The sequence below is a fragment of the Pogona vitticeps genome, chromosome 8, assembly GCF_051106095.1.
Source record: "Pogona vitticeps strain Pit_001003342236 chromosome 8, PviZW2.1, whole genome shotgun sequence".
NCBI classification, from domain to species: domain Eukaryota; kingdom Metazoa; phylum Chordata; class Lepidosauria; order Squamata; family Agamidae; genus Pogona; species Pogona vitticeps.
Window position 1 is genome coordinate 24,529,351 of NC_135790.1, and position 26,654 is coordinate 24,556,004.

At 44.0% G+C, this 26,654-nt stretch overlaps 1 protein-coding gene across 22 annotated transcripts in view; it reads right to left on the reverse strand.

The window, feature by feature from the left end:
* Positions 1-26,654, reverse strand: part of GRAMD1B (GRAM domain containing 1B) — a 129,841-nt gene that overhangs the window by 6,389 nt on the left and 96,798 nt on the right. For 11 of the 22 annotated variants that reach the window (XM_072979178.2, XM_072979172.2, XM_072979176.2 and 8 more), the window contains 15 exons: positions 17,956-18,040; positions 15,206-15,309; positions 14,921-15,049; positions 12,963-13,043; positions 11,401-11,516; positions 10,393-10,552; positions 9,438-9,624; positions 8,986-9,129; positions 6,700-6,818; positions 6,411-6,553; positions 5,698-5,801; positions 5,052-5,255; positions 4,221-4,311; positions 551-658; positions 139-256 (listed from right to left, as the gene is read on the reverse strand). In XM_072979178.2, coding sequence (XP_072835279.2) covers positions 139-256; positions 551-658; positions 4,221-4,311; positions 5,052-5,255; positions 5,698-5,801; positions 6,411-6,553; positions 6,700-6,818; positions 8,986-9,129; positions 9,438-9,624; positions 10,393-10,552; positions 11,401-11,516; positions 12,963-13,043; positions 14,921-15,049; positions 15,206-15,309; positions 17,956-18,040 — 1,893 coding nt within the window. Of the gene's footprint in view, positions 1-138; positions 257-550; positions 659-4,220; positions 4,312-5,051; positions 5,256-5,697; positions 5,802-6,410; positions 6,554-6,699; positions 6,819-8,985; positions 9,130-9,437; positions 9,625-10,392; positions 10,553-11,400; positions 11,517-12,962; positions 13,044-14,920; positions 15,050-15,205; positions 15,310-17,955; positions 18,041-20,060; positions 26,639-26,654 lie in introns of those variants that run through there. The other 11 variants (XM_078379617.1, XM_072979181.2, XM_078379614.1 and 8 more) reach the window with 2 other exon arrangements.

Here is a 26,654-nt window from a genome sequence, read left to right on the forward strand (position 1 = left end):
CAACATTGTAAAATGTGAGTAACTACATTCACTCCCTATTGTCTTGAAAAACAACTTTTAATATTGGCTGATTATATGTAGCAAATACCTTCGCAAGGTCGGCCACACCTTCACTGGCCAGAATGGATGAAGCTTTACCTGATCTAGCAGAAGCACAGAGGATTTGATGATCTCCCGCCACTTCTGGAGCTCTGTGTCATGATATTTCTGCTGGGACTCTAACAACTGGGCCCATTCGGTTTGGGACTGGGGTAACCTATCAGGACAGAGATACAAAGAGGATCTATGAAAGCACAACAACAAAAAATGTTGGATTTATTTTAACAAGGGAATAAAATGTAACAACACTCATTTTATACCATGAAAAACACCCAAGCAGAGTGACTGCCTGTAACATCAAGGTTGCATTATGTACAGCATTTATGTTCCTAAGAAATGGATGAGTTCTTTAATATTTGAGCACCAAAATATATAAAATGTGGAGATCCAGTTTGCATCTGTTTCTCTTTCAGAAAGAGATACATGGTATATGGTACCCAGAGTGTGTTACCTTTCCTGTAACCGCAGGCCCTGCCATGCGGTGAGGGTCTGAGTGGTGTATTCCAACATCCAGAGCTTGTAGAAGAGCATCATGTTGAGGATTACCAAAAGCACCAGACTGGAGAGAGGAAGAAAGAGAGAATACTCATTAGAGACAAGCAGGCTAAGCTACGGTCCATCCATCCTCAATATCTGGCAGAGCGCCTCCTTCCGACTAGAACTGCCCACCCTGTAAGATCTTCCCAGGCTGGGCAGTTGAGAATTCTGACCCCAAGAGGCGCCTGAAAAACGTCAACCAGAAATATGGCCTTCTCGGTGGTCGCCCCACAACTATGGAACATTCTCCCACCTGAAATTCACCTGTCCCCATCACTGGGAACTTTTAAGAAATTATTTAAAACGTGATTATTCAGACAGGCCTTCCCAGATTTTAAAACGTCCTAATTCTATAATGTTCTCAATAACTAACATCCTACCTACCACCATGATTTTATTTTATTATATTTTATTATGCTTTTATTATTTGGTTTCTTAGTGTAATTTGTTTAGTTCCTTTTATATTTTGTTTGTTGTTGCTTATTATTGTTGTTGTTATGTCACTGTTTTACCCTGTTTCTAAGCTGCCCAGAGTGGCGTTGGCAGCCAAATGGGTGGTATAAAAATCAAATAAATGAATGAATAAATGAATAAATGAATAAATGAATGAATGAATGAATGAATGAATGAATAAATAAATAAATAAATAAATAAATAAATAAATAAATAAATAAATAAATAAATAAATAAATAAATAAATAAATAAATAAATAAATAAATAAATAAATAAATGTATGTCTTGGTAGGGCTAGGAAGGAATCTTGCCTGATGCCCTGGAGAACTGCTGCCAAAGTTGACCACTGTGGCCTAGACAGACCAAAAAGCAAAGCATGCTGCTTAAAGCACTCTCTGGGCAATTTGCACTTTAATTATGCAGGCTACACACTGTCCCCATCCCCACCAAGTTGGGTACTCAGTTTATTAACCTTGGAAGGATGGAAGACTGAGTGAATCTTGGGCCGGCTACCTGGGATTGAACCCGGGCTGTGAGCAGAGTTCGGGCAGTTTAACCACTGCACCACAAGACACTGTCCCCAGTTGTTGATCTTCAAGTATAATACATGTGTAGTTCTAGGGTGTTAGCAACTGGGCTGAACCTGAACTGACACTGGCTTTTTGAGCAAGTTGTGTGTGACTTCTTCCCTTCCTCTGGCTTTTCTGAAACTACTCAGAGGAAGGGGCAGGAGAGCCCAAAGCCCCAAGGACAGAAAAAAGCCACTTGTCATTTGCTGCTCTCTCCTCCCAAATTCCAGGGCCGCCCAACAGAAGGATATTAAGCACTGCCATGTATTTCATAAAGGGAAGCAGGAGAAAATCAACATGCAGGTATTGGTGGTGGTTGTGGTAGTGGATGAGGAGCAGACACAGCTAGATCTGTCCTCATTTGAACTCTACAGGAAGCAGAACCACAGGCTTTCTGTTTAGGGGGAGAAGCAAAGTAATGAGGTGACCAGCACTTAAATTTCAGAAAGAAACTGACAAGGCCACAGCTGGAAGAGAATCCAAGCAGAGAGTGTTTTAAAGAAAGAAACAAACCCACCAGCTGGGATGCAGAGGGTGGTAAGTGAGAGACAGGGAAGAGAAAAGCAAGGTAAAGAGAAGGAGACAGTACCTGAAACAAATCCTAATGGGAGCAGGGGAGAAAAAAAGATGGAGGAGGCGAAGATTAGAAGCACACCAGAGTTGAGACAGGAGAAAACTGCAGGGGGAAGTTGTTTAAGAGGACACAGAATACACACATTGGAGAGAGGGGCTGCAGGACATGCGAAGATGGGGAGAAAGAGAAAAGGAAGGACGTCCAACATCTGTGGCACAGCAGCATGACCAGAGATGGGGTGGGATCGGGGTGCTGGTGTGTACACAGCCCTCGTCATGAAAAGGATCACCCAACACCATTGACCCTGATCCTGAGAAAGAATTTACACTGAAAACCTATCTCATGGTCGGGCGAAATCTTACGTTTCTACAGAAAAACTAGAACAAAATGAAGGTCAGAGAGAGAGAAAGAGGGAGGGAGGTGAGAGGTGGAAGAGGCCTCTTGTCAGAGGGTATAAATGTAGGACATCTTCATTCTGTATGGTCTCCAGCTAGTATCCCTTGGGAGCCAGGATCCCACCCCTGTGGCACATTCCTGGTTCTCATGGAAGGTAATCCTAATTTCAACACCTTTCTTTTCCAGTTCCTGATCCTCTCTGCACAACAAAAAGTCACATCCAGGAATAGAACAAACAAGCAAAACAACGCTTAAATTAAAACAGGGCGTACAAACGAGGACCATAAACTTATCCCATTTGTGGAATCTGGCTTTTTCCTATTTGTTAGATTCAGAAGAGTGTGTGCTCAGACTGATGGTCTGCTGAGCCTTCTCTTGAGACTATTTGTACCATCAGGTGGCGCTGTGTTGGCAGCAGCTTCAACAACCAGCAAAACAAAAATCCAGAACCAAAGGAAGCCCAATAGCTAAGGCAGTCTTGCATCTGGATTCTCACATTCTTACAAGGAAAAAAGAAGTTTCCTGCATTACCCAATCGTCCTGCTAAGTATTGGGGACTAAACTGACGGAAATAGGAAGGAAATCCTGTGAATTGTCAAGTCCTTCCATGTTACTGCTCAACTCAAATCCTCTGGAGTTATTTCATGACAGAACAGAACAAAAACAAACAAGACAAGACATCAGCTCATCTGAAAGAGAACCAGAAGAGTTGATTTTTCCCCTTCCAGCTTAACAAATGCAAAGTTTTAGTGAAAGTGAGAACAAGATTCTTCAAAATAGCTCAGCTACCCTGTGTGAAGGGTGTTTGGAGCTGGGGGGGGTCTTGAGCCATGAGATCCTTTTTCTTTCAGTCTGAATAGCACAGCAGCCTCTTACGGACTGCCTTCAAAGTTGGACCAGAGCACGCTTAAAAGGATTCCTAATCTCAGACTAGCCCAGACAGAGCAAACCATCACTAGCAACAACACAATTTTTACCATGTTTGTGCACGGCACCTATTTTTATTCATTAGTGAAAAGCATGCATTTTTGTTTCCTTTTGGGATGGCACACGTGATGAAGTCAAATCCCTGCAAAATCTCTCAACAGCTATTCCTCTCCTCCCCATGGGGATGCGGGTTCCCTGTTTAGTTACTGTGAGCAGGGATCTCAGCTCTCAAGCCTCTCCAAAATGGGGTTATTTTTGTGGTTCTTCCTTGCTTGCCTCTTCACCTCCCCCCCCCCAGTTACTTCTCATCTCTGGAATAGCAGCCCTTCCCTGCCTAAACGTCTCTTGTGGACCAAGAACGACTCAGGAATGTGCACAGCCATGTCAAAAGAGGAGGACCAAATGAAAGATGAAGGGAAGGGCACAAAAACTGGAAAGGGGTTTCAAATACGTCTACCATTTGAGGGAAGAATTATTTCTGGTGATTTGGGTGTGTGTGTCTTAATCTGAACAGTGATTATCTTTGCAAATCCTTCCTGTTTTAGGTAAAGAAATGAAACACAATGGAATAATACGGAATTGGCCAGAGAGAGAGAGAGAGAGAAAGAGTGATAAAAGACGGAACGAGGAGAAAAGAAGCCAAAGAGGACAAAGAATGACTTACACACAGCTGATAATGAGCAGCAGTTTGGAGACGCTCTGCAGGTGGAAGCCGGCAGGACTTTCCTCGGGGATGTGCCGTGTTTGAGTGGAACCTGGAAGGCAGCATTGGTTGTACCCTCTCAGGAGGAAAAGGCCCTTCCCTGCTGACTTCCAACCCCCCCCCCCGGGTGGTCTCACTCGTTGGGCAGACGAGGCACTGCCCCCCCTCCCCGACACCCCTCCCCAAGAGGGGTACACGGCATACTTGGAGAGGTGCAAAGGAAGGGCTTGGGGTAACAAAGGAGACGCGGCTGGCTCCATCGGTGGTGGGAAGTCCACCCTCCAAAGGGCGCCAGCCACCATGGTCCAAACGTGGCTCTCTCTACAGCCTGGCTCCACAAGATTAAACCCCAGGCTGTACTTTTAAACTCTGAAAACACTTGGAGTCCTTCCAGAAGGAATTTGTGAAGAAATGTGAGCTATTGGGGGTGGGGGACGTTATTACTGTCACAACAGCAAATTGGAGCCACCCTGTGCCACACAAACAGAGCAAAGGGAACCAGCTGTTAAAGTTGCAGAGGCAATAGATACTAAAACCTCTGGGCTAGGCTCATAAGGAGAGCGATTAACAGGCCATTACTTGGGAGGAGAATTAATCAGTCCCAAGGGTCAGCCCGGGCTGTGGCTGTATGGAAACAACCCTCCAGGAGAGCCACTTCCTTCTCAAAGTTAACCAGTCCTCCCCAAAGGAGCCTGTTAGAGGCTCTCAAGCCAGCCATGTCTGGGTGAGCTGGACTTCTGTCTGCCCTGTTGGCCGAGGAACGCTCACGCTCTGCGCGCACACACCCCTCACCTGCCACGCGCTTGATCCGACCTACAACCTCTTCATCGGTGGGAGTGGTGACGGGGCTCAGGACTTCCTCCAGGTGTGGCCCCCGCAGATGCGTGTGAGGCCGTTTCCTCCGGCGCACCGTGGATTGTTTGCCGGCCTTCTCTTTGGGCGATTGCCTGTGCAGTTCAGCCAGGTACGCGTTCTCTGTTTTGGTCAGCTCACTCTCTGTCGCAGAAAGCCAAACAGCAATTCATTAGGAGGACCATGGAGTGGATCTCCAGCAAAAGGCCGCAGTCCCTCGAGTCAACGGCATCCTCAGAGCAACCTCGGTCCTCAGGATGTGGCCAACGGCCCCGAACTGCCATCTGCCATGCCGTAGGCACTGTCGGGACCTTGACTGAGGAGCCTCTCCCCACCTTCGGCCTGGATGAGTCACCTGCTGCTACACACCTACGAGTATATTCCAGAATAAGGTGGCTTTTCTCTTAGGGCACAGAACTGAAATACTAAAAGGAATCTTTCTTTCATCAGCCTGGGCCTCTTTAAAAGCTCAGTTTATGCAGTCTCCTTATTTTACTCCCAGAAGGCAACCATATGCCCTCTCCCGTCACAGGCAAGCAAGTGGGCAAACAGCTAGTTCCTCTGGATCGTTTCAGCAAGATCTCACCTAAATGGCGAAAATAATCATCTAGGCCACTCCAGAAGTTCTTCTCGATGAAGGACTTCACCAGTCCCCATGGCTGTTTTCTGTATCGCAGCTCTGTAGAAACCCTGAAAAGAAGAGTGGACGTGTGGGAAGGACCATTGCAAGTCATTTTGTTCGCCTGCTCAATACAGGATCCGTAGCGCAACAGGCAACTATTGCCCTTGGACTGGTGGCCGCCCATGTCTGCAGTGTCGGGGTTGGCCTTTCCCTCCCACTTTGCATCCTCTACCAGCACTCTCTCTCTCTCTAGCCTTTGCCAACTCATTTATAAAAGTTCAAAGGCAGAACACATGCCATCCTGCTCAAGAGCTGTAATACTAGCTGTACAAGCAGTTTTCACAACAAGACATCTGTCTTGGGATCTGCAACCTGAAACACCATTTTTTCAAAACACGGTGGCTGGCTGTGGTTTAGGAGAAAGAGTGAAGTGATTGGAATCATTCAGAAAGGCTACTTCTCTCTAAAGAAAAATCTGCTTTCTTCCAGATCCTGGCCCTGAATTCAAGACCATTTATTTTTCTCTTTTTCATAAAGGCTTTTGCACCCCTTAGTGTCTCCTTCCTACGTGGCAACAATGGCATACAGATGCTATTAAACTCAATTATCACCCACCCTGCCAATATCACAGCCATTAATGACAGCACTCCCTATTAATTTCACCCAGGAATACTCACCTGAGTCGGCATTTATTTCTGGCAACACGCGTTAATGTGTAACGATTAATTGTATAGAAATAATCATGGTAGGGAACATCGTGAGTTAGCACCTCTGCGTCTATCACATAGCACTCACTCTCTTGGCTTGCTTTGTACATTGTCTGGAAAAAGCAGAGAAAACAGGTGTAAAGGAGAAGAAGTTGGCCAGTGGAGAAGGATACCACGAGGAGCTTTCCAGATGAAGCCCCCTTAAATCCAAGATAAATCACCACCCACAAAGTTCAGGGAACTAAGATAGGCTTCTTACCTGAGTCTCCGTGACAGTGGCAGTTTTAGGGGCCAGAGGGTTGGTGAGGGTGATGGTGTAGAGGATAACGCGACTCTGGTTACCTGTTTCTTCTTTCTTCCACGGGTGAAAAACAATATCTGGGAAGAGAGAGAGAGAGAAAAATAGGCAGTAGGGTCAGCTGGTGAGCATTTTGGATCACAGAGAGAAGCAAATGATGATCTAGCTCCCAAGGAGTAGAGGAAGGAATATTTCCCTGGCCAAATCCTAGGGCATGGACAGCCTCCACCTCCACCCTAGCTGGCAGATCCAACAAGCTGGACACAGAGCACTTATGGTTCTTTATGCTGCGCCCTTTGCTCCTTTCTGTTTTTCCAAGTGAAGTAGCAATGCTCCTATTTTAATATTAAGAAACCGTGGTTGAGTAATTCTGCAATTGTAGCAGTCTGTTCAAGGCAATAGAAAGAAATATGGAGCTAATATTGGGGCTTTCAAGTCTAAAGGTCACACCACAGCCTGTCTCTACCTGGACACAAAACTGAAACGTTCCTCCTTGTCCTAGATGTCGTCTTCAGAAATTTGAAGAGCATGTAACATGGGGATTCTCTCCTCTGCATCTCCCATTATTGCAATTTTGCCTAAAGCAAAACCTAAATTGCAAAACCTGATTTTGCCTAAAGCAAAGTGCACAGTGAAATTAGAAAGCCCTGCATCGCTGAGAATTCAAAGGAAAGTTTTTTTAAAACCTGAGAAGGTTGATGAGATGGCTCGCAGGTGGATTTCACATGTTTGCAAATTTGTACAAACTGAAATTCTGAGAAAATTTGTGGCCTCTTTCTGGGGCTTGCTAGACGTTATTTTTTCAGAACTTGGAAATACTTCTTTGCAAATATCCCCACAGGATAGTTTTGCAACATATATGAGAATGTTGATAATCTTGGGAAAGTTACTGGGAAGCTTTAAATCTCTAGAGAATTCACCCTGTTCTTGGAGGCACCAGTATGTGACTTTACCATACCTCACCATTCACTATACTGCCCAGGCATGATGGGAACTGTAGGACTGTAAGATATTTACTAGAAATCCTCATTCTAATTAATTCAGGCTGTCCCAACACTATGAGACATGTCTAATCCTGAGGATTCCTTACCCCAATGCAAGAGTGGGAAAATAAACACTTCTTTTGTCAAGATTTCTGCAAGTTGTGCACAGTGCATGTAAAGAATTTGCATAAACCCCATGTCTTTTCCCCTTCAGAAGGAAGTGCGGACACACAGATAGCACAGAAGGAATGGCTGGTTGTTTAAGATGCGAGAAACCCATCCAATGCCTTTCATTCTTAAACATCCACACAATGTGGCAACTGCAGATAAATTACCCAGATTATGTAATTTGTGAAAGATACGCAATTGGCAGAAAACTTGTTGGGTCATTATCATCAAAAATATCTTGCCCTTTGTCCTTGCTTACAGAGACAAGAAAAGCAAGGATTTGCACCCAGTTTGGAAGCCCAAAACATATTGATGGCCAAGGGTTCCCTACTCCTGCAATGCAGAGAACTGATATTCTTGAAGGAAAACTACAATACAACTTAAGCACCAAATTAGATCAGAGTTGGGAATCAGAGAGCTCTCAGGAAGTATGTGACTTCCCCCCACCCCAGGCCATTTTTGCAGCCCAACCAACCTACGTTGCTCTGTGCTATTTGGCTAAGAAGCAGGAAGATTGTGCCCCCTCTAAAACAATATGCCTTCCACATGGTGGTTCTAGCAAAACAAAACCCTTAAAAAATACGTGTGATCTTCTAGTCAGGCCATGGTGGGTGTGAGGTGGTGGTAAAGGGCCTTCCACATTGGCTACCCCATGAATTAGAGACTGAACTGGGCAGGATGGAGGAACTCTTTGTCCTTTCCCACCAGCAAAACCATTTTCTCCATTTCTGCCTTTTGATGTTTCAGAACAACTTTGTGACCTGGAACACACAACTGGACAAAGAATCTCATTGTTGACTTGCCTGAGGATTAAAATTATAAAATGAATTCAAGGAGGTCGTTCTCTCTTTCTCTCTCTCTCAGGAAAACCCTGGGAACAGCAATGTTGTGAAGGGTGCAGGAATTCTGTTGGAGATTCCCCCACTCCTTTCACAAAGCTGTATGTTCCCAAGAGGTCTTTGGTAGGATGCCATGTCCTTTGGACCTTTGAAGTGAGTCTACATTTGGAGCATAGCTATGTCCTTACGTGAACCTCTGAGAGAGAGAACCAACTACACCACAAGGCTGTATGTAGGCCAACAAGGGCCAACTTTACCCGAAAACCGTCGCTGTTCCATGAAGTCCCGCAGAAACTGAGAGTCCGTGAAGAGCAGGTCATACAACTTATCCACACTAAAATTGAACACCTCATTCATATACTGCCGCCCATTCAGGTCATCGTAAAAGGCCTGGACTTCCCCTGCAAAAAGAAGCAGGACGTCACTGGCTTGCTAGGCAATTACTGCATTTTTTAAACCACAGTTATCTTAATGCAGGGGATTGCTTCTTACTACACATGACAACTTTACACAGCTTTTGGTTAGACAACATTCAGTACATGAATCTTGCCAGCAGATGGCAAGTATAAGTGGTAGAGATCCGTGGTAGAGATCCCATGCTAGAAGTCCGTGCCTTTCTAAATTGACTTTCATGGCATCAGAGAGAGAGAAGGAGATGCTACAGGGACGGTCCATGGCACCACCATTCCTGTGGGCTCCAGCTACGCACCTTCATCATGAGTTTCCGAGGAATCGCTGAGTTCCGTTGGAATGTCCTCGTTGTCATTAAAATCCAGGGATGGGGACTTCACTGGAGCAATGATCTCTATCTTGTCAGCAATCAGGCTGGCGATTGTCAGCTCCTTCTCTACAGAAATGTCCAAAACCTCTTCTTCCTCAGGAACTACACCTTCATACTGGAATCATTAAGAATAACTGTATTAGCCTTCATTGAAAGCTGTCTCTACTACTTGCCACTGCAAAGTGTGTGAGCAGAGGACTTTCCTTTTTCACCTATGAATTTTTCTCTTAATCACAGTGCCTTTGTATAATGTAACTTAGGGAAAAAAGTGACATAAAATTATGGGCTGTTGTACAGAGGAAGCCACAGAGCTGCAGAAGCAAGATCTGAACATTTTTTTTTTAAGATTCTTGATTTAGGGTGACTATTACTGGCAAACACCTTCTTGGCACATAAGAACAAGAAAACATCACCATGCACACACGATTGCTGGTTCCAACTACACTAGGCCCATTGAATCAAAAAGATTTATGTACACAGTGACTGAACATTTCACTCTTGATTTAATCGAGACAAGCAAATGGGTTTAGTCATTAGAAGGGGACCACACAGACGGCCCAAAGAAGAATGTAAGGTTGATTCAGCAGGTATATTTTTAGAGGTGAAGCAAAAGCGTTGGGCTGTTTTCAAGACTGCTAAGATAAATGTTCTGTCTCAAAATGGAATTGTACCAATTGGTATGTTTAAATTGTGACACATCTCCTCAGGTCAAGGAAATATTTTTTTCAAGTTTTAAAATTTTTTTTAATATTTAACAGCAAGAGCCTTAATAAAATTATATTGGACATCTTTCAGGGATGAAGTAAAATAATTGTTTATTTCCCTACCAACTATATACTGGTTCACATCGGAGATGTGAAACATGCACAGGGCAAATGCTTACTGGGACTGGAGCCTCGTTACTTCCTGTAGGTGTCAACGTGCTGCTGTTGGTGATGGATTTCTTTGGAAGCTGAGGGCTGGCTTCGGGTTTGACATCCATGCTGCTTTTTGAGGAGCTGTCATTTACTTCATTATCTTCCACTGGAATCTCCTCACAGTAGCTAGAAGAACAAACAGGATCCAGATGAATTTAGGCAACTGTACAAGCTAAACATCTAAGAAGAAAACTTTGGAAGACAAAGCAAAACTCATAACAAAGAGATTCACACTCTCGCAGTTGCCATTCTGGCTACCCCACCAGCTGGTTACTAGACACTTGCATGGACCACACAGTTCAGGGATAAGTTATACGTCCAGGAAACTGTGGATGATTCTAGCACAGAGTGTGTGCTCCCCCATGCTGATGAGACAATCTGCTCTTCAGACACAGCCAGACTCGTAAAGTTTTAGACTGAGACTATCAAGAGTGGGGATGTTGACAGGGCATGTGTTTTATCTGGTGAAACCTCTCAGCATCACGTTAGGGAAAAACATCCATGGGATTATGGGGTTTTCTGCACATGCCAAGATCAAGTAGCCACAACACATCTGAGAGAAGACACTTGCTCAAGTAACTCTCTGTTTGTTCCCTAGCAAGCCAACCAGGTAATACAAACCATTGCTTTGTTTCGTTTTCGCACTGCTAGGATATAATATGGCTTACTTATCACTGGCAAATGCCACCCTCTCTCAAAGCTGCTATAGATGCATCTGCCCAGAAGCTGATCAGGATTCAGAGATATTTTTCCTGCACTCAAAGGAAGCAGTGGGCTGACCACGGGCAACAGCACTCATTTACACATACCAAAGAAATGTGATCTTGTGTTGCTTTGTAAAAACCCAGCAATACCGGTCTGGCCTCTCTCTCTCTCTCTTGGCCCACTGGCACACCTGAGGCACAGCAAGCATCTGAGCTGGATTTACCTGAGTTCACTTGTCCTCCTTGTTTTGGGCAACAGAGCTAGCTTACCCCATCGTGTTGAAATCCTCATCGGGAGGCACATAGTCTTCATCATCACTTGTCAGTCCTAATTCGTTGCCATAGCACTGGTGGACAAAGTGCCAGAGCTCCTTGGGACACAGGGGCTAGGAAGAGGGAGAGGGTGGACTAGTACTTCCCACACAGGCGATCCATGTTGACATTGTACATTGAAAACCAGAATGAGTTTTTAAAACCCTCTGAAAATCAGCCACTTCCCCAGGAAGGTGCCACTACTGAATGAAAGTAGCCGGCCCACCTTGGTGTAAATTATAAAGCAGGGCCTCTGAAGATGATCTTAACACATGAGCAGTTTCATATGGGCTTAAATGCCCTTCAAATAAGCTGGACCCAAACTGCTTAAGGGGTTTAAACATCATCCCTCTGATACCAGCACAGAAACAGTGTGAGTGTAAGACAATCTGGGCATCTCAGAGTTGAGTGTCCACATTCCTTAGCAGTTGACATGTCCCGGCTGTCTTCAAAGAGACTCTAGGCAAAGCACAGGACAACTGTCCACTCTGGATCTAGACGAGGCAAAGCAGAACCCCAGTCAGGCCCAGATATCCCAGCCAGGGTCACAGCCGAGGAATCAACCCAACGCTGATAGCGGCAGCCTTGGGGAAGGGCTCTCCCCTCATTCCCTGGCAGGTTTAGACTGAGCACAAAGCCTTCCTTGTTGCAGAGGGCCGGACTCTCACAAAATTAATATGTGAAAAGGTCAAATATGCTGCTAGCGCTAAAAAAGGAAGGCAGCAAGAGAAAGACCTCCTTGAAAGCCAAGTCCAACAGCTGTTAGCAAGTGCACGGGCATGCATGTGATAATCACATAACGAAAATGGGCAGGAAAACTGCTAGCCGAATTTGGCAACAGGAGCATGTGGTTTTTAGGACATTAAGCAGATAAATGCCGGCTTGTTGAAGAGAAAGACAACAAGAAATCATGTGTTAAGACAGAGGTCAGTGTATCTTTTGTGAGAGAGCTAACCAGAATGAGCTTCAGAGAGCCAGTCTGGAAAAATAAATTGCTAAGCACCACCAGTCTATCTCCTAATGAAATTCAAGGTTCTGGTGCTTACTTTTAAAGCTGGGCACAGCTAGGGATCTGGGTGTATAACAGATCAATCTCCACCGCACTGGGCCTGATGATTGATGGAGATCCTCTGAGGCATCTTCCACATGCCTCCTGCTTCTGAGACTAGGCAGCTGTGAAATGCTCTCCTAGGAAGGCTTACCTGGTTGGTGCCTAAGCCAGCAATATTCTTTTCTGCACCAAGTAGAGACACTTCTCCTTACCCCAGCCCTTCTTTGTGATCAACTGAAACTAGCTCAAAACTAGTTTTATCCTACTTTGTAAACAATGTTGCTGCTGCTGGTATTTTTTGTTGTTTTTTTGGCTGCTGTTTTAATAGTTGCTGTTTTTATGTACACCTTGTTGTGGGCTGTCTTCTGCCTTTGACAGAATATTGCTAAATGGAGCGATACAGCTCTATAGATACAACAACAACAAAGAAGCTTATTTCTCGGTGAAGAAGTGTCTTGCATCTTTATACCTTATCCAGGAGAGCATTCTGCCAGAGCCTGAACATCATCATGTACGTCCTGTCTCGGGCACCAAAGGAAGTGAAAAAGTGCTGTGAAAAAGGGAGAGAAGAAGACAGTTGTTCAAGAACAAGTTGGCAAACAGAAAGACAACTTGTGATTTTATTCCAAATTATGTGTGACTTGAGAAACTTTGTGGTGGTAAGGAAATAAGAGTAAATAAATGCACAGTGCATTCACGTCATAGCCAGTAGGTGCCCTTTACATTTCAAGTTACTTTTCTACAATTGAGGTGGTTTAATGACCAAACTGACTGTCACATAGCTGCTTTAAGTATTCCTTTGACCAGCTGGCCCACATATTTAACCAGTTGCATCAGTCATCTTATTATGTGCCCTCTTCTCTAATATCAACTCACTGTTCTATGAAGCAACTTGCTGTAATTAATATTCCTGTTTTGTCATTGTTGCAGACCATCAAGTCACAGCCAAACTATGGTGAGCCTAATCATGTTTCCAAGCTATGTGAGATATTTAAGAAATTGTTTTACCACTGTAACCCTTCAGTCAATTTCCATGGCTGAGCAGGGATTGGAAGTCAGGTCTCCTGTAACTTTGCCCACTACACCAGTGGTTCTTAACCTTGAGTTCAAAAAAAGGTAAAGGTTCCCCTTGACAATTTTTGTCCAGTTGTGTCCGACTCTAGGGGGCGGCGCTCATGCCGCTCTTCAAGCCATAGAGCCAGCGTTTGTCCGAAGACAATCTTTCCGTGGTCACATGGCCAGTGTGATTTAGACACGGAATGCTGTTTACCTTCCCACCAAGATGGTACCTATTTATCTACTCGCATTTGCATGCTTTCGAACCGCTAGGTTGGCGGGAACCTTGAGTAACTCAGGTGTTTTTGAACTGCAACTCCCAGAAACCCCAGCCAGCACAGCTGGTGGTGAAGGCTTCTGGGAGTTGCAGTCCAAAAATACCTGAGTAACCCAAGGTTAAGAACCATTGCACTACACTACCCCGACTCTCTTGTAGCCAGTACTAACAAAACATGACAAGAGCCATGTTAGATAAGATTAAAGGGCCACCATGTCCAGCATTTGATTCCTGCACTGGCTGATCAATTGCCTGTAGGGAGACAGCAAACGGTGCATGACTGCAGTTATCCTGTCTCATTTGTGTTCTCCAGGAAGTGGTATATAGAAGCATATAGCCTCTGATACTGAAGGTCTGTCATGATGAGTAGAAACTGATGACTTTATCTTCCATGAATTTGTTTAATTCCCTTTAAAAACCTACTTGTGGTGGAAGCCATCCCTACATCTTGTGGTAGGTAATCCCATTGTTTATGGTAACTATGCAAAAAAGCACTTCTTTTTATCTGCCTTCCATCTCCCATCATTAGATGTCACTGTATGACCCCAGATCCTATCATTATAGGGAAAATCATGCTCTCTGCTCTCCTTTTGCCAAATCATGTGTCACTTTATACACCTCTCTCATATCTTCTCTTACAAACTAGGAACTCCAAATTCTCCATGGAGATGACAGTCTAAATTTCAGTGAAAGTTGGTGATCAAGGGATGGAGTATAACAAAATACAAGCACAAAAATCTAGAGCACTGTACCGTATGTGTTTATATAGAAGTAAATCCGACACTAGAATTTAGTGGAGTTCATTGTAATGAAAGTTGTTACGAAATACATTTTACAGGACTTTCTATTGTCCTCTAGCCCTGCAAAACCTGTTTGACTGGAGTCAACAATATGTGCAAAACAAACAACTTCCAACTCTCTAAAAACATGACCCTCTTCCTAACCAGATTTCTGATCAATTCCTGTCCCCCCTTCCTGACTTCCTGTCCGTGTCCTATTTTGCAGCCATCCCACATCCCCAAGGGAGTTTTGCATTAACAGCCAAATCCTGGACACAACGTGACCCATCTCAAATCAGTGTTCAGAGTAGTCACCTTTCCTGCTCTGGAGCCCTTTGCAGTATATACCTTTTCAGTGTCAGTGCAAACTTGGATAGCATTAGGAATGAGCCGTGCTGTTTTTTCCTTGGTCATGGAGCAGATGTCCTTCAAACGGACTGTCAACTATAAACAAAACAAAAAGAACTTGAAAGAGGGATAAAGAATGGGGATGGTGCATCCCACTGCAGTATTTCAAGAGTGGTCCTGAAGCAAGCTCGACACCACAGAGGGATGATGAGGAAGGGAGGGGTAGGGATGGGGTAGGGAGAAAATCCTCACCAATGTTTCCCAGCGAAAAATGTTGCTGTAGAAGCATATCCAGTTTTCAGAGAGGTAGAGGCGGCCCTGCAGGAGAATATCTCTTTGAAGTGCACAGGAATAATCTGCAGAGACATAAGAAAGACTAATGTCAACGGTTGTTAACTCCACCAACATATTTCCTTGGCAGAGAAAGATCATAGCATTATTTTGGGTAACCCATAAAATACTGGTACCAAGGATGACATGTTATCCAGATCTGCTACTTAGTACTGTTTATCCTACTGTTTATTTCATATTCAAGGACCTGATAAATATCTCTCATTCGATCTTCAATACAGACAGCATAATCTTTGTTTCATTGTTCATGTTTGTGCAGAAGCTTGTCTGCTGTAAGTACTGACCTTGATGACAGTTTTCATGTTATCGTCATGACTACCTAAGTAGTTGTATTGCTGCCAATACCCTATCTTGTGTAAGATCGCCCTTTCAAAACTAGAAACCTCTTTTCTTCCAATTCCTCAAGATCTTTCAAAAACAATTTCTGAGACAGTTGGGAGGCAGAAACGGGTCCTGGCAGGACAAAACATGTCCATTTTCTTTAGGGATGTGGCTCAGGTCCCAATGTCCTCTTGAGTGCTTTTAAAATATAGTGGTTTTGGTAAAGCTGACATGAGTAAGTTGTCGTTCATGAAATTCTGTGATGCTGTGTATGCAGGGGACCAATCCCGGAATGGAACTACAACTGGGGCCAAAACTCCCTAACCCTTCTCCACATCCTTGGTACTGGCTTGTGTAATTTTTCAAACCCTTATCTACACAGTTGCTTATTGTATAAAGGTCATCCTCTTCTAGTTTAGCCTAAAATTACAAACCAAGAAACAAGTATCAGCCACTCTGGTTCATGCTTTGGAATAGAAACCAGACACATTGTTTGCCTAAGCTGTATACGAGCCAAGTTGTGAAATAAAAACTCCTTAATTTCCTCTGAGTCAGCATCCTTTTCATACACCTTCCCTCCTCCCCATTTTATAGGTAAAGAACCTGCTGAATCTAATTTTTAAGGATTTGCAGGAAAGATACAGTCAATAAATAAATCTGTCATGGGGAGAACTCACTCAAAGCAGTACTTTGTTCTCATACTACCAAGGAGACAGTCTCTTGCCTTCATAATCCATAAAGCTTTTTTGTTTCTTCTGCTTGATAGTTCTTTATTTTGCCTCGCATTCCGCATTTCACTTTTATCATTTATGCCTCTTGAAGTTTGCTGTTGTTTGTTAATTGCTCCTTTATATTATTATTATTATATGTTTTAACCTTTGTAAACCACACAGAATAGTGCATGCACTAATGGGGCAATCTATGAATCTAAGAAATGTATGAATGAATGAAAGAAAGAAATTGGGGGTTTTGCGTTTTTTGCTGTCCCCCCCCCCGAAGAATCCTTTAATCTTGTTACAAATTCTGATGATTCTTGGTTTAGTTCCTGTTTATCCCGGTCAAGTGGCCATTTTTATTTTGTCCTCAGCCACTTTAAAATCACTAAGACATTCTTTCCAAAATGTCAATCAATATGGTTACCCCAAGAACATTTATTCCTTATCACACACAACCTACACATGCATTCCTCACTATTTCTAGACACCTTGGGCTCGTTACAAATCTGCAGTCCTGGGAGAGCAGGATCTGCAATAGGCCAAAAAGGTAGGCACATGTTGACCTCTTTTGCATTTTTATAGACTCTTCTTTATTTCGGAAAAGGTATCAAGGTGCTCCAGGTGAGGGGAATGGGAGATTCTCTCTGTACCAAATGGCCTACCGAACAAAAGGTAAAAAGAGAAGCAAAAGAGAAAATACAGATCCATAGGTGCAAAATGAAAACCGTTACAACCCACAGTTTAAAAATCCTTTCCTGTTATCACACATTTCTGCATCAAAATTAAAATATCTGGGATATTAGTGCATTCTTTGTTTTACAGAGGGCAGGATTCTATTTGGTCCTTCCACCCCCAAAAGGGAACAATCTGGGAGTGGCTGGACAAGGTCTAAGCCTGCGCAAGGAAGACTTATTGGATGCCTCTTGGTTAAATCTGAGAAGCTGCCACCCAGAGTGTGACGTGGATGGAAAAACCAAACACGACTCTGCCCAGAGACTTAAGAGTGTTCATATATCAGAAGCCCACACTACTCCATGATGATCACCCTCATCTTCCGTTAAGAACAGTTTGCCATGCTGACTTATCACATCGCTGTCCCAGATGAAACTCCCCATTTTGGTCCTGCAGTAAGCATCAAAGATTGGTTCTGTATAGTCATCATATGAAATAAAAGCAGCACTTTCAATGTTTTCTCATCCGTTTTTGTAGCCTGTGTGAAGCAAACATGAACAGAAAATACAAACCCACCAGCACCTTCATTTCCCCCCCCCCACCTATTTAAATACTGCAGTGTTCAAATATCAATGTGTACAACTAATGTGGTCCAAGCGTTACAAGGAAAATATTATAACAAGTCTCCCTCCTTTTCACACTGAGCCTACCACTGATGCGAGGTATCTACCTGTGTAAGACGGCAAGTACCAAGCTGTGTATTAGGCTCCATGTTGTTCCCCAGAAGGTTTTGTTTATACAGGAGAAATGGGAAAGAGGCCCCTCTTGACAGGGGTGGCAAAGGAGGAACCCTTTCTCCCTTCTGGCTTGGGAAGGCTGGTTTGTACAATAGCGGTAAACCCTCTACTTTCATCCGACTCAGGAGAACAAGGGGACCCTTACCCACGATGAGGCGCTCTGTGTCAGGAAGCTGTTTGAAAAGTTTCCTGAAATCTTCATTCCGCTGCTTGTAGGTTGGACTCAACACCTGTAAACAGCAGAGAGTTGATCAGATGGGAGGCGAGGCAACAAAGTTCCAAAAGCAAAGGGACCATCTCGGGAGAAATGTTGTTATTCAGAACTAGGCATGAAAAAAGCAGATATTATCCCATTTTGGATGATGCAGGGGTGAAAAATGGGTGAGAGGAGCTGGTCTGCTAACCACTGGTTGTGGTGAGGAGGAAGAGGAGGAGACACCTGGGAGAGAGACAGCCATGTCACCAGGAAAGCTCAAGCAGAAGGTCAATTTCATCCCACTGACACCACCGCACAGACCCTAACAAAGGAGAAAGTGCAACGTGTTAAAAGCCTTGCAGAGAAACCCATGCTCTCAGGCAAGTCCTAATGAAGGGAAAGTAAGGCAAGAACTACTGATTTCTAGGCACTTATTTGGATCACAGTGTTTTTTTTGGATGGGTTCACAACAAGTTTGGCAAGAGGCAAGGTGTAGAAGGCAAGGAGGGATGGCGGGCAGAAACAAAGACAAAGAAACAGACTGCAATTCTACTGGAGCTTGCTTTGGACAATTAAATCTACGAAGATTTAGATTTAAGATTTAGAAACCTGTGTTTCTAAAACAAGAACTATACACACACACGCACAACACACACTGATATATACACGAACGATGATGCTGTGATATTGTTTCCTTACAGAAAACAATGAATGCCAGCACATCTCCAATGGTGTTGAGAGATGCTGAAATAAAGGGCTGCTCCCTCATTTAAGAATGTTCTGGCAATCCCTCGAGGCACGACAGGGCCTTCTCATTTATAGCAACCCTAGAAAGCAGTGATGAGGTTGATGGCTTACGAAGGCATGGAAAAAGAAGGTGGCACAGGACAACATTTGTCCTGGAGGGATCTTACTGGAAATGAATCTCTTTTCAGCTGACCATTAAAGAAAAACAAAACCAAAAAAAAAAAAAAAAAAGGGAGCTATCTAGAAGCCCAAGAATAAGAACACAAAACCCTCCATGTCTTGGAAAGCTGAAGAGGCTTTTCCAATCCTGGTGACATCTTAGCCTAGCCAAACTGGACCTAAGAATAGGCACTAGTGGAATCAAGAGGATCTACACTAGGACGTATCCACAAATCAAGCTGACGTCTCTAGTTATGGGTAGCCGGGGCCCGTTCTGAAGTCACAAAACAGAGATTAATATTCTGTTGCACAGTTGCACCCTCCAATGTGTTTCTCTGACCATGACTCTGATGTCCTCAGACTCGGACTGCAGTGAGAGTGTGAATGAAAACTCCAACTGGTTTTCCATCCCTGCTGGCTCCGGCATGTTTTACTGGTGGAAATGATGACCAGAAGACAGAGTAATGCTTCATTACTCAGATGAATGTATACACTGGCAGGTCTGCAACACTGCATGCATGCTGGCATTCTGTCACAATGCCATCATCCTCAGCAGTGATAAGTACTGTTCCCAGCTGGAGAAAGGAAGGTTATTAGTATATCCCTTTTTTTTTTTTTTTGTTAGAACTGAATAGGAATTTTGGGGGCATATGTGTGTCTTTTCGACAGCTACAGCTTCTCGTCCATCACAAAAAATAGAAACAACCACATACAGCTTAAATAGTAAGACAAACAAGCTAATGACAAAAGGCCAGAAATTAATACATGGTGAAAGATCATCACCGAAAGCTAAAATATTTCTTTTAATTCCTATAAACTCTCAGTGGCACTTTCACAGGAGGAAATCTAATAAAGGTGAAGCAAGCTGGGCAGGGAAATTGGAATTCAAATGCTTCAAAGCAAAACAAAGCTGAAGAAGGCTGGAGCAACTCTGCCTTTGCTTTTAAGTTTGACTGCATAGGGTGGGGGACAGAGGAGAGGGTAAGGGATGGTGCTAAAGAATTCAGAAACACCTCTGTGTTTGGAATTTCTTGGCACAAGGCATGAAAAGAAAAATAAATAGAGGATTTTTAAGGAAAGCCTTAAGAAGTGGGAAGGTAGCAGAAGAATTTCTGTATTGGGCACAACTTCAGTATGAAGACACTCACAGCTGGAAGCATTTCCCATGCTGAGCTGTCATGATTTTCCGAAAAATCATATAGCCACTCCAGGTAACATAGTAGCCTCTTGTCCTCCAGATCTAGTAGAAGACTCCAAAGGGCTCCGCATTCTGACAGCGAATCCATGATGTGACATCAGTGTCCCCTACTTGTTCCTTCACGTGTCTGCTTTAGCCTCTTAGCGGTATGTGGACAATATAGGAACACAATAGTTCCTCTCTTCAGGTCCGTCACCAAAATTATTAACAACGGCAGATGATCACTTGAAAACATACAGATGCATGTCTGTGCACCAGAACCTCCTTTCCCAGGTAGCTCAGTAGAACCAGTGGAACAAAGAGAAACGTCAACTTCCCAAAGCGGTCCCAAGTTCATTCAGGCAAGGCTGGTGGCTAAGGTGATTATTGTCCTCTGCTGTTCCACCGTGCCCTGCAGGGATGCTTTCAGCTGGAGAAAACCAAACGTCACACAGAGAAACTCTTAAGAGGATCGCATTTCAGCTCTACGATGTCCAAACTGGAACAGAGCAGCAACAGCCAAGTATCGCAAAGGGCAACAAACAAGGAGCACCTCAGGCAGCCCGTTCCAATCGCTTGTATTGATTCCCAAGCTGCTGCTGGAATCGCAGGAGGAACGAAGAATCGCTTTGTCTCCAGACCTTCCCTCCAGGCTGTGCAAAACAACCGTTTCTGAATTTGATCCAGTGACCGCACTGGACACTCCTTGCTCCCGTTTCTTCTCTAAAAGGCAGCTTTTCTCCTTTTAAATTTCTCACATGGAAGCAGTGGGTGGGGAAAAGACACTGAAATGACTTGCACATGCTTTAAGTTTCAGTCTCTGGGTTATCCTAGTGGCCAATGCCCTGAAGTAACCTAGCCGTGGCCCTCCCTCCCAGCAGATGTTTCCTGTAATGCAAAGTTGCTGGACAGAGTTTGTAGTGGGGGTGGGGGTGGGGAGAGACACAAAGACTGATTTTTAAGAGCACAGAGATGATGCAATTACTCCTGAATTGCTGTTCTAGTTGTCTGTGATTCTCTTGGCTCACTTGTTTTCTTAGAAATATTCAACTGCAGAGGTCATATGTGGGGGGGGGTGTGTGAAGTCCTCCTTCTCTTCTCTCCAGAGTCCAACTTAATCCAGAACCTCTGGGGAGTTGCTGGGCTTTTGTGCAGAACTTCCTATCATCCTCTGATCCAACATTACCTTAGTTCCACTGGGAAATCACACAAAGTATATTGCAAGGATACACAACAGTACATGAGTTATATTGTGAAAGCAGGGAGTTTACACAAAAACCTCTTGTTCTTCTTTAGTTGTTTAATCCTGTCCGACTCTTCGTCACCCCATGGACCAGAGCACGCCAGGCCCTCCTGGAGTTTGGTCAAATTCATATTGGTAGTTTCGATGACCCTGTCCAACCATCTCGTCCTCCGTCGTCCCCTTCTCCTGTTGCCTTCACACTTTCCCAACATCAGGGTCTTTTCCAGGGAGTCTTCTCATGAGATGGCCAAAGTACTGGAGCCTCAGCTTCAGGATCCGTCCTTCCAGTGAGCATTCTGGATTGATTTCCTTCAGAATGGATAGTTTTGTTCTCTTTGCAGTCCAGGGGACTCTCAAGAGTCTCCTCCGGCACCACAAAAACCTCTATATTGTAAAGAGTGCCCCAGAACTGAAGAAGAACAGCTGCTGTTACATGTGGACAATGCTTAGATAGACAAATAGAACTGGATCAAGTCCAGAGAAGTGGCATGGTGTGTCAAAGAATCCCTTCCCTTCCAACTGCTATACAAGTTCTCAATGAGAAGAAGTGATTTCTTTGGACAGGATATCAACCAACTCATGCTCCTGACATGGGAGAGGGTATATTTCTCTTACACACATACACATGATGGGGAATCCAAATCCTGGGAATGATGGTGGGAGCTGGAAATGGGAGGGTGTAGGCAGATACGGAGAACAGCAAGACAATAGCTTATAGGATTTGATTAGGAATACACAGAACTAGGAGGCTCAAGAGTGGGTTGTAGCTGTGCTATCATTTATACAAATTCTTTTCCAAAAATAGAATATAGAAGAAAGTAGGCATTCCACACTTACTGATACTCTGGCGGTGTCTGCAAATAACTATATGGGGTGTTCATCGGGTTGCCTTGGAAGATTTTTCTAAAAGGCCATCTGTTCAAAATACAAGCCCTGCCTGGACATTGTCAGGAAGTTGCTGATCCTTTCCTTGAAAGCCCTCCTGGCCACAGGATCCAGCAGCCACCTGAAACAAGCCTAGCTTCTGTATATCCAGGCACCCTGCCCTCCCAAGGGAGGTGGCTGGCAACCAGACAGAGGCTTGTCTGTGGCCGAACCCAGTTTGAAGGTTTCTTTCCCCAGGAGGTCTGGCCCTCTTAACCTTTTGGTGCCAATGGGAAAGTGCACTAGTTTTTCTTCCATGTTTTTAATATTGTCTTTGTTTTAACTTGCTATTAGTTGAATGTTATCTTTGTTTTTCACCAACTACAGAATAACCACTCACAAAGTTTGCTGAAAGGCTGCATGCCAATCCTCTCAACATATGCATTCATAGAGAAGGGAGGTTGTGCTGTGCATGAATCTGGGATGAACATAGACAACACTATAAAGGAATAGTTTCCTCTTTCAGTGCTCTGTAAAACTCTATATATTCCCTCTCCATCTTTCTTTGCACATGTATATGCCATGTTTCTCTTGCTGGTTTACAACCCAACATTTATTTAAGCTGAACCTTGTTTAGCTTCGGGCACTCGCTTCACTTTTGTTCACCAGACTAACAACAACATAAAACAACGTTCTGCAACAATAATGAATAACCATTCAGATTCAGTGCAAGTTTCAGAGGTACGCTAATTTTTAAGGCTTAACATTTGTTTCTGAAACCAGTTTGCCTTGGGCAAACCAGACTGTGTCTGGAAGCATACGATTTAAATTTGCTGACCGCCTTAGCTTTAGCAAAGGATTGTGCTTTCCTGCCCTACCCATAATGAGCGCCCTTCCTCAAGTGAGTGATGAGAAACCTCTTAGATAAAGATCAGGAAGATGGTTCCTCATGTTTATCTGAACACCCACTCACATTCTCGGAGGAGAAAGGAGCAGCACCCAGAGGAACAAGAGCCAGGATGGAACGGTAAACATTAACTCTATGGCAAACATAGGGAGCTGGGACAGAATGGCACAAGGAGAGAGTAAGTTGCCAGACAAGAGTGGGGGGAAGAGCAGGTGGCTTTCACAGGTCTTTTTTTAAGCACCTCCCTGGTTTTCATGACTAATTATTCAGATATTTAAAATCGATAGCTGAAGAAGTGAAGCCAAACGTTGAGGAGGAAAGCCAGAGAGGCCCTGAAATCTGAGGAAGGGGGCAAACGGGATTTCTGTAGCAGAATCAACAGAAGGAGAGAGGAAGGAGGAAGGAGCAGGAGAAAAGTACACACACACACTCATACTCTCACCTTTCAGATGCATGGGTATATGGGCATGAAGCGTAGCGAGATGAACCTGGTGACACTAGGCTGCTATGCCAAGCCTCAAAGGGCAAGCCTTATAAAGTACAGAAACTCATTAGGAATGTGTGTAAAGCTTCCCACCAATACTGTTTTCTGGGTGTGTTGCAGCTGTGTGTGTGTGTATGTCTGCATACATCTGTATAGAGAGAGACAGAAAGAGAGAATAAGAGAGGGAGAGAGGGAGATGCCTGCAGGCTCAGCATTTTCCATGTAGACAATATTTTAACAAACAGGAGCTACTTGACACAGATGAAGTATGTCAACTCTAGCCTCCTATTCCTGTGAAATCACTAATAATCCTTTTGCTGACTGTGGTAGTACATGACATCGTTTCTATGGATATAAATCTAAAGGCTGGGGAAACTGGAAATTAGGACCAGCAGACAGTAGACATACACCAAGCAACGAATGTAATGCACAGTGTATCTTATGCCTATTTCAGTAATCTTTCAAAACTTTAGCACGGAGTGGAAATGTTATCCTGGTTCTGAGGGTGAAGGAGGAAAAGCTTTGATGTTTTTAAAAAGGGTGGGTCGCCCAAGGCAACGTAGATAATGTTTGTGAGCAAGAAGGAATCTTGTGGATTTGTGTTTCGAATTACTGAAGAAGCTCCACACTGGCAAATCAGAGAGTCCTGAACTGAGGACAGCAACCTCAAATTTAATCTGTGAACCTCTAAATTTTAACAGCACCATCTGAGAAGATTCTTCAAAAGTACAAGTGGACAACGGAGTCTCTTCCAATGTTTTTTAGCCTGGAAATGCCATTAGCCCTGCCCAGCACAACCAATAGTCAGGATCTACTGGTCACGAAGAGTTGGAAACGACTAAACGACAACAACAGGAGAGGAGGGGAGATGCAGTCCGACAGTTCTGGAGAGCCAGAGTTAGCTACCCCTCCTTTAAAACCAAGGTGTTGTGCACGCAGCCTAAAAATACGCTCTTTGAAAAAGAGGTTAAAAGATCAATGTGAACCTCTGATCCCTGAAGTTCAGGCAATGCATGTTGGAGTAATGCATCTCACTGGACAAGGTTCTAGACTGTGGTATTATTTGCCCATTAGCAAAAGAAAGTGTCAGGGTGTAGCTCATTCATGTGTGCAAAAAGTCGCGGGTAAGGACATTCTCTTTGGTTTCTTTGGGCTAAAAATCCTTGGCCTTCTGCAACCTAATAGACAGACAGACAAAAATCAAAATGTGGTCCACCTGGGAGAAAAGCCTAAGCAGGAAGGCCTCATGCCCTAGCATAGGCCTAAATTCCTGTTCCAAAAGGAAACTCCTCGCAAGCATTGAGGCAGCATCCTTTCTAAACAGGAAGCTAGGTGGAGTTAGGCCGTTCAGCTGAGGCCTTCTTCCAGGCGAGCCTCATTTATGTATCTTTAGAAATGTCTGTCCGGTGGGGCTCCCAAATTCAATCCCTTGCATTTCCAGGCAGGGGCATAAAAAAATTCCCTATCTTGGAGAATAGTTCCCAGAAGGCATAGGGAGGATTGAGCTAGCTGGTCCAACAGTTTGACACTATAACACAGCTTCTTTTGTGAGCCAGGGGATTGCCAGTTCAAATGCCTCCTCCTTGGTACAACGTTTATGAGCTCTCTTGTCTAGAAGGTGGGGAACACAGTAGTGACTTACTCCACAGGTTGTTGCAAAAATTGCTACAATACAGCACATGAATTACTGTGACCACTTGCGCATCAAAGGCATGTCAAAGAACTATGTTGAAGATGGTGGAGCAACAAATTTATAGCCGTATGCCACGAGGGATCTGTTAAAGTATCTTACTAAAGCAAAGCAGGGGTTGGGAGGGGGGCTGCTTTTCCAAAAGAGATGGGATGTGAAGCTGAGCACTGAGATCCCCCTTTTTTGCTCCATTGAGCAAAACAGCTTGTGTGAACGGCTTAGAGCGTTTATGAGGAATGTTCCCTTCTGCTTGCACTATTTATTTAGGAGAAGTACAGAGGCAGGTTTTTCCAACTTTTTAAGAGGAGACAGTGTCAAGTTTCTAAGCTCTTCCATGCTTACTTTCATGCCATGCTTATTTTCATTACAAATTAAAGCAAAAAATACACAAACCATATAAAATGCACAAATCTGCTCTTGGATTTGTCATATTATGTTGTACAGCAGATGTAGGGTCGTATATGGTCAAAATCTGTTCTTTGCAGAACATAGGAACTGTGTGAACTGGCACAGGTGCAGTTTATCAGCTTCTGCTCTTCCTGGCATCTTGGATATCAATCGATCAAAATGGCCAGTGACGACAAGACCATTCCAAAATCTCTGCACTGCGCATATAATAAGCAGAACACGTGGGAGACGAAGGGTGGCTGCGGACATGGGAAGTCTCCTTGCCATGCATGGAAAAGTGTGCTATCTTAATAGCTGGGACCATCCGTTGGAACTTGCTCATTTCCACGCATTCTACATGCTTTGTAAATCCCCGAGAGAGGCCTAAGCAGCAAATGCTAGAACTTAATGCGCTACAGCTAAGGTGGATTGACTTTCTTCTCAGACAAAGGGAGCACACAGAACACAGAAAAGTGTGGTCTCTGTGAACCAAAAAGGTGTGAGAAAAGAAAGACTGGCAAAGGAAGAGTAACATCAGCACAGAAGGTTGGAGAGAAACAAGAAGACCAATGAAAACCTGCAGAAATAGGACCGGTGTCTCCCCATCTGCTAGACAACAGGTGCTTGAAAAGAAGCTGAAGCGTTTGGGTCTTGTTTGGGAATGTTTGAAGCCTTCTAATACACAAGTGTTAAGGACTTGTGCACAATCCATTCACACAGCTTTTCTTGCACTGATGGAAACATACCATCTGTAGGGAGCATAAACTCCAGACATGTTTTTGGAATAGAATGAAACATTTCTCTCTCTTAATGTATAGTTTGCTACACAGTTTGGTGCATCCACTGTGCAGTAAGTTTGTTATACAAAGTATAATTCATAATAAGCCAATCACCAAGAGCTGATACAGCAATAAATAGAGGCATTTTAAAATTTCAGGTATTGGGGAACCAGACCTATCCCAGCATTGCGGTTTTCAACCAGTGAAGAGT